The 7,640-nt window shown below is 41.9% G+C and overlaps 1 protein-coding gene across 2 annotated transcripts; it reads left to right on the top strand.

Annotated features, from left to right (window-relative positions):
- Positions 1-1,217: 1,217 nt before the first annotated feature.
- On the top strand, positions 1,218-6,942 carry LOC146197228 (EEF1A lysine methyltransferase 4-like). Of its 2 annotated transcripts, XR_014706187.1 has the most exons (4): positions 1,218-1,632; positions 3,204-3,487; positions 4,299-5,677; positions 5,730-6,942. XR_014706187.1 is itself a non-coding variant. In XM_084599021.1 (3 exons), the coding sequence occupies exons 1-3, from the start codon at positions 1,476-1,478 to the stop codon at positions 4,581-4,583; spliced, it is 726 nt and encodes a 241-aa protein (XP_084455147.1). In that variant the 5' UTR covers positions 1,218-1,475; the 3' UTR covers positions 4,584-6,941. The 2 variants fall into 2 exon arrangements, 1 of the variants encoding a protein (XP_084455147.1); XM_084599021.1 differs by having other exon boundaries at positions 4,299-6,941.
- The last annotated feature ends 698 nt before the right edge of the window (positions 6,943-7,640 follow it).

The following is a 7,640-nucleotide window of genomic DNA, read 5'->3' as shown; positions in this document are numbered from 1 at the left end:
GACAATTACAGATGGGTTCATACCCAAACCTACACATACTAAACAAAATGCACCCTACCATATACGCTGACAGATGTCCGTGGTGCGATGAAAAACCAACACTATATCACATCACATGGGCCTGTCAAAACATAGATGCGGTCCCCAAAATTCGAAACCTGCGGAGCAATGGGAGACTCTGCTGTCCAGCGACCGCTGCGAAGACCAGCAAGGTCTGGTACAGCGAGCCCAACGGGCGGCAGTAGCCAGCGGAGCCCTGGACTGAGGGCAACCGACCATTGTGCAAAAGTGGACGAAGTCGACGGAGAAGACTTGTGGATTCAACAAGCAGACAACTCTGAAGACGTCCAAAAACCGCCAAGTAATATAGGGCTAAATAAAGTTTGTCCTCCTCCTCCTCCTCCGTTTTGGCGATACATATGGGACCTCGCTAAGCGCCCAGTCTCTCATTATGTACAATGTTCTGCACTTAATCAAACCTCCGTTTGAAAAATTCTCCCGCCTCAACCGGAGGCTCATTTGCGCTGAAACTGCGCAGAAAGCTTGCGCGTTGTTGTCTCCTCCTTTACGAGGTAAGTTTGTCCACGGTGCTTACTTGGTTTGGCCGTGCATGCTGAGAAACCAGAACCGTCTGCGACGAGACTGAGGAGCAAAAGACGCAAACGCAAATTTTCCGCTGCGCTGGCGTTTTTCGCTCCTCACTCCTGTCTTGTCGCACTTACCTCGTAAAGAAGGGGACAACTCGCAAGCTTTATGCGCAGTTTCAGCGCAAATGAGCCTCCAGTTAGGCGGGAGAATTTTTCAAACGGGGGTTCGATAAAGTTGCAGAACACTGCAAAGCCATCGATCCGTCATTCGTGGCCTCATGACCTCATCATCATTTCGCGGACCTGGTAATGCCCCACGCTGGATTTTAGTATTTATTGCTAAGGGCATAAACTTGATGGCACGAAGAAGAAACTTCGGTGAAAGCCGCAGTTTTGAAGTTTTAAATTTTGTTAGAACAAGCACACATTCCAGTTTCGGTTTTTGAACCTGACTTTGTTGTAAAATTAAGAAAGTGGGTTTTACAGAGATATTTATTCCCAAAATTTCTACCTGATTAATTAACACAAGCTGCTTCAAAAATGTTCACTAGCGCATGTGTGTAGAAAGCCTTAAGAAACAGAGTTAATACGCTGACTTGCTTGAAAACAATTTGCGTCAACTCAGGAAGTAGAGTCAGCCTCCTCAATACTAGAGTGAACAACATAAACATGGCGGCTGGAGAAACGAAGATGGAGGCGTTCTCATTCGTAAGGGTTGTCCTTACTCTGCGTATTCTCTTATTTTCCTGTCCACGTGGTTTTTGCTGGCTGCTACCAGCACGTTTTCCGCTTTGAGCTCTGACCCTTTGACAAGCCGGGTCTACTTGCTTCGCTAGTGTCAGAGTAGGTCGTGGTCAGACTAATGCTGCAGGCAGTGTGAGTAGTTTGATGGCCCTTCCAAAGGAAAATGCAAGCTACTGTGATGTGGCCTACTGGGATGACAGGTATCTAACTGAGACCACGTACGACTGGTTGTTACCGTACCACACATATGCCCACCTCATCAGTCGGCATGTCAAGAAAACCGATCGGATACTTATGCTCGGTAGGTATCATTTCTGATAATTTTGCGTTGTGTGCAATGCCCGCTTAACTGTTTGCCTGGTCGTCGTAAACGCAGGTCAGTTTCTATCAATTGTATCCGTGAGGCCCAAAGGAAGTAAAGACTCCAAAACAGTTAACTGGAGAGAGAACGCCCAATTAACACACACACACACACACACACACACACACACACACACACACACACACACACACACACACACACACACACACACACACACACACACACACACACACACACACACACACACACACACACACACACACACACACACACACACACACACACACACACACACACACACACACACACACACACACACACACACACACACACACACACACACACACACACACACACACACACACACACAAAATCGTTTTGGACGTTTAGTGGTTGTACGCACGCACACAAAATCGTTTTGGACTTTGTAGTGGTTGTTACGCCATGCTTAGCCATTTGTTATGTTTCGGCCAGATGACTGACGATTACAGACGATGTGCTTGCTAGCGAAATAGCAACCTCGTAACTTTGTATTGGAATTTTAATGCTATGTGTTTAGTGATTTTTGACGCTACAGTGGTTTAAGCAAGAGCAGCTGTAGGAAATCATTACCGTGTGAGGGTTGTACTGCGTTTGCTGTTGTTCTACCCCTGGCGCACTTTACAGCGTTTCCGTCCATCTTTTCAACCTCCTTCATTCGGTAAATTCATTTGCCTTTGCCTTGTGTTAGCTAGAAGTTCAGAAGCATGCCTTTCAGTGAATCCATATTTACTTACATTGGTTTGCTATTCATCTCCATGAACACTGTTGATTTCTGTTGACCTCATATTAAATCGCAGTGCAGATTATTCTTGGGTTTCACGTTCAACTACAGCCGTGCATAGTTAATATGAACTCTTTTATCCCTGTGCAGAACTAACCACAAAACAAGTAATTCATAATAACATATGGCAAAGTAACAAATATTCCGAAAAAGCAATAATACCACCCTATAATTAAGGTCTGCTTTTGAGCATAGTGGAGGCCAGTAAAGGGGAAATTCGAAAATTTTTGGGAGCTGCCATAATGCTTGAAATAATTTGGTGCAGTGTTATTCATATAATAGTCAATGTTGCCATTGATGGCATCTCATCGATAAATGAAAATATTTCCGACAGCTGTGCACATGGTACAAACTGCAGCTACATATCAGCACTGAGTTGACTGAAAGCTTGCACATCAAATTTGCACATCAAAATAAATAAAATAAAACATCTGCTTATGACAGTAGTAATTCTTTTCTTGTTGCATTTTGCATTAATGTGACATAAATATATGGTCCGAGTGGGCTTTGTGCATTTTTATCTTGTCCATTGCCCCAATAGCAAGTTTTCGCAAGAGGACGAATATCTATTGAAGAAGTTTGGTCCTCAGAAAAACTGTTTACAATTTGAGTCATACTTTTATTAATAGTGGTCATATGCAGAGGCACGACTGTATTTTTAATTGTTCATTGATGCTTCTTGTGACGCAATGCTGAGGAATTGTTTTGTTCCTTTTCTTTATTCCAGGTTGTGGAAACAGCCCTCTCAGTGAGCTGCTGTTCAAGGATGGCTTTAAGAACATTGAAAATATTGATTACTCTGGTGTGGTGATAAACAACATGGCATCACACTGTGGTGACTGTGCTCAGATGAAATGGCACATAATGGATGCCACAAATTTGCAGTTTCCAAGCAGCTCTTTTGATGTTGTCATTGAAAAGGCCACACTAGATGCTATGATGGTGAAAGAAAAGGACCCGTGGACAATATCTGAGCCAACCAGGGTGCTGGTCACAAAAGTACTGAAAGAGGTAAATTTGGCATTTTGTTGTGCTTCTGTGATACTACAAAGCTGTCCACCAAAAGGAACTTTGCCTGTTGTCTAATGTTTGATGTTATTTTAAATTTCTGTTTGCAGAATTTAAACTGAGAAACATTTGATTTATATTCCTGCTCAAGCTTTTCTCAACTTTGTTATTGTTAAACTGATTTGTTGAAACTGAAGGTTAGTCTAAGAATGCTAAATGGATTGAAAGATTGCTTCCCATGGCAGGTTTTGTTCATCAGATCTCTTTATATCTTTAGCTTTTGGTGTTTCGTGCTGGAATAAATTGGCTTAGGAAAATAAACCGCTGCTGTTGGCAGTAGTCAGTGTGTGTGCTTGTCTTAATTCCTTCATGTTGTTTCATCTGTGCTGCATTTTTGTTTCATGAAATGCTTACATAGTTGGAATTCAGTGGTTTTTTAGGTAATGATCGTAATGCAGAGTAAACTTAGCAGTGAAACTTCATGTGTTCTTATAGTCAGTATTATGTACAGCCTTTCTGCTGTACAGAAATTTGATGTGCCATGTAGTTTATAGCAATGCACGATTAGAGTCGGGTATAATGTAGTAGAGTCCATTTATTCTAGTGTTTGACAACCCGAGGCTGCCTGCGGCAGAGAGTTGATCTAGTTCGTCTACTCCTGCTGACTGAAATCGCGTTTATTTATGCCTGCTTAACTTGCCACCAGGTGTTTTTTATTAAACGTTTTCAAGCAAATGCCCTTTTTTTTTTTTTTTTTTTGCACCACTTTCTTGTGCTCAGGAGGCTAACATGCATCATGCTGTGCTCGTTTCAGGTCAGTCGTGTGCTGTGCAGTGGCGGCCGCTTCATATCCATCACCTTTGCGCAGCCCCACTTCCGGAGCCCGCTCTATGCGGACGCCCAGTATGGCTGGTCTCTCGAAACATTTGAATTTGGCAGCAGCTTTCACTACTTCTACTATGTCATGACCAAAGGCCAAAGACTTGCGTCTGATGCAGTGTCTCATTATTGCTTGCCTACATTCCGCAGGAACTCGAGCGCAAGCCAAAGCAGTGAACCTGAGAATGAGGACTTCCTTCTAAAGATTTTAGCCTCCTGACACTTGAGGAAAGCTTAGTTCTTTTGTGCTAATATACAGTTTTAACTGCAGGACTAAAATTCACGGGAAAGGTTTTCAGCAAATTGACGACGTGGAGTTGTGTTCCTCAGAATGAAGCTAGAGTAATGAAGTCAAGAATTCCACTTTCTTAACTTAATGTACTCTTAAATACCACTCAGACTCATGCAGTGGCCACAATTGGCTTAGTGGTAGTCGGCTTAGCTTACAAAACACTGTTACTCATGTGCTGCACTCACGTTGGAAATAAGGAAAAGTAGGAGTTAGCCTGTGTTGATAGGCTACCATTGCCTTTTTAATCCCAAAGAGACCACTCTTGCTGAAATCCGAGCTTTTATATACTGAGGAAGACCTTTGAAACGCTAGTGTCAGTATCGCTGGCAAGTTTCGTAAATAAAATGCAGCCGTCATCACCACTATTTTGGTGTGGATCCCAGAGGATATGCTACTCTACCCTTTAAAACGGATACAGCCAGTCTTTCGTGGTAAGCGCGTCAAGACAAGCCCTTGTAATGATTAGCTTTTGGTAGTAGAGAAATATGTTGCATACCATTTTGGTAATTATTGCTCTGGGGTAAGAAACGTATGACCTTGAGCTGCCACAGTTGGGAATTTGTCTACGGATAGCCTTGCTGCCTAGTTTTGATGTTGGTGGCATCTCACTGTGATTATGAGGCCACAAAGTTGGCACGCCCACTCTCCTTTTGTCATAAATATACAGTCGTGAGCAAAAGTGGAGAGACCACGCTAACTCCTACGTTTGCTTTTTTGATGCATAAAAAGATATGCCAGAGAAAATTGCTTGGGCAAGAAGGCAAGTATATTATGCATGGTACCTAATGCAATTCTCAGAAATAACTGTTTCCCTGTCAGAAAAAGCTGGTGGGTAGTTTTCTCAAAGCGCATGGTCTCTCCACTTTTGCTCACGACTGTACCTTTATCTACATTTGAATTTACTTGCTGTTTTGTTATCAGCTTTTTGGCATACAGCAATATTATGTTGCGTGTGCTAATGTCAGCTGTTGAATCTCCTTGTTTGCTACCATTCATTTGTTTTTAAGTGACTTTACCTTAAGGTTGTAATGTAATCGCAGTATCTCATTTGTTTTTAAGTGACTTTACCTTAAGGTTGTAATGTTATCGCAGTATCTTCCTCTTTGCGTAAAAAAATTTGGTGTTCTTCAGCAGTTCAGAGGTTGTACAGAAGAAATGTCAATAGCTTTTAGTTGATAGCACACGTCTGCTTGCATAAATATGTCTTGAGCTTGCTATCTCTATAAGACATTCAGCTACATTGTACGTGGCCGAGTACCTTTAGATGAATACTGCCTTATTCACTTCAGCCTGTCAGCCATGCACACATGTGTAACACCATTACCACTTCGAGTTTTTGATCAATTAGCTCTCGTACTGCCATCTGCTAGCTCTCCTGGTTAGCTTAGCAGACAAAGTGCCTGCCCAGGACAGGCAGCAGGTTTGGGTTCAACCTCCTAGACAAATTTTTTATTGACTATGAAGCTTGTGTGAACAGTTATAGCTTTGTTTTGTAGCCATGTGGCAGTGCTTGGGTTGACAGTATTGAGTGCTGACTCTCGTTTACAACTCCATTCACTTTGAGAGATTCCTCTCAGCTTTAGACTTAAATCTGTATATGCATGTACTGAGTTGATTTGCACTGTTATCATGAATGGACCTTCACAAATGTTAGGCCAGCTTCTCAGCAATGCTGCATGCTCATGTTCAAGTGAACAGCCAATGTTTATAACAGCACAGACGAAGTGTTTTAAGAAAAATATGGAGGATGTTAACATTAATGTGGTTCCTTTGGTGGCTGTACGCACAGCTGCAAACTGCTTGAAAGCTCAATTCAGCAGTTCATCTCCTCCTTACTGCCAACTAGCACTGCATGTTTCTGTGCAGCACAGAAACACGAACTTATAGACTTATACAGGGCTTAAGAAAATGCAAAAAAGGCTAGGCAGATGCAAATATATGTTCCTGCATTTATGCAGCAACCATCATGTGTGAGAACATTGTTCAAGCTTTCATTCTGACTGCACCACATATGCTACAGCAGATTGAGCAACTTGGCACAGGGTAAAATATTTGGTTAAATGGCTACATTCTATGTATTTAATGCATTATTAATTTGCTGCAGAGGACGTGTACTGTGATATAACAACATATGCTTCTGCCATGGAGTGCATATGCACATCCACCTTTCTTCTTTTGCTTGGGAGGGTGTACAGTGAAGTTATTAAGTATTGTATCAGTGGTGTTTTTATTGTAACGTCTGTTATTTACACTGAATAAATATATTTTACCATTAGCTGTTGTATTCTGATTTCAGGGCATGAAGGACGAGGATAAAGCCGCAAAATGAATTCTTTTCTGTTTTTGTTTTATTGGTGGCGGAAGTGGTGCTTGGTCAGGGTACTATGTGCTCATATAATGCTGAAAATGCGGAAATTAAAGTAGGAGACTGGAGAAAATCGAGACTATTATGCACCCATTTCACTACCTGCTCATCACCTGGCACATTTTTGTTTTCAAACACAGCTACAGAGTAATATTTAGACAAGGTGCGCCTATAATGTAGCTGTATTGCCAAGCTCTTGATTTGGTGTTTCAGGAAGGTAAACTGTAAACCTTGACTTGCATGTTTTAGTAGCTGTTGAAATAGCTGTAAATATCAGTTTTAAAACCCTCGGAGACAACTGTTTTTTATAAATGTTTGTTATTTGTTCCAGTGAGGTTAAGCTAAGCAATCTGTAGTTAAAGGTTATTCCTTCCTGGTTCCAAAGTACAAAGAGGCACTGAAGAACAAACCGAAAAAAAAAAAAAAAAAAAGATCGTGCCACTCTGTGTGCGTTGAATTATGGCTAAGGAAGGTGGTAAAGGAACGGCAGAGTCGCACTGATTACTGCCATCGTGCCTTTCGGTTATCCTAAAATGACATTCTAAAGGGCAATGTGAACAATAAACCCTTAATCATTAGCGTGCGCTTGGCCCTGTATCGCCTGTCGCGCGTGCTTTCTC

The sequence above is a fragment of the Amblyomma maculatum genome, chromosome 3 (assembly GCF_055883805.1).
Source record: "Amblyomma maculatum isolate TAMU_Amacu chromosome 3, ASM5588380v1, whole genome shotgun sequence".
Taxonomy (NCBI): Eukaryota; Metazoa; Arthropoda; class Arachnida; order Ixodida; family Ixodidae; genus Amblyomma; species Amblyomma maculatum.
This window is presented reverse-complemented; position numbering and strand designations above follow the sequence as displayed.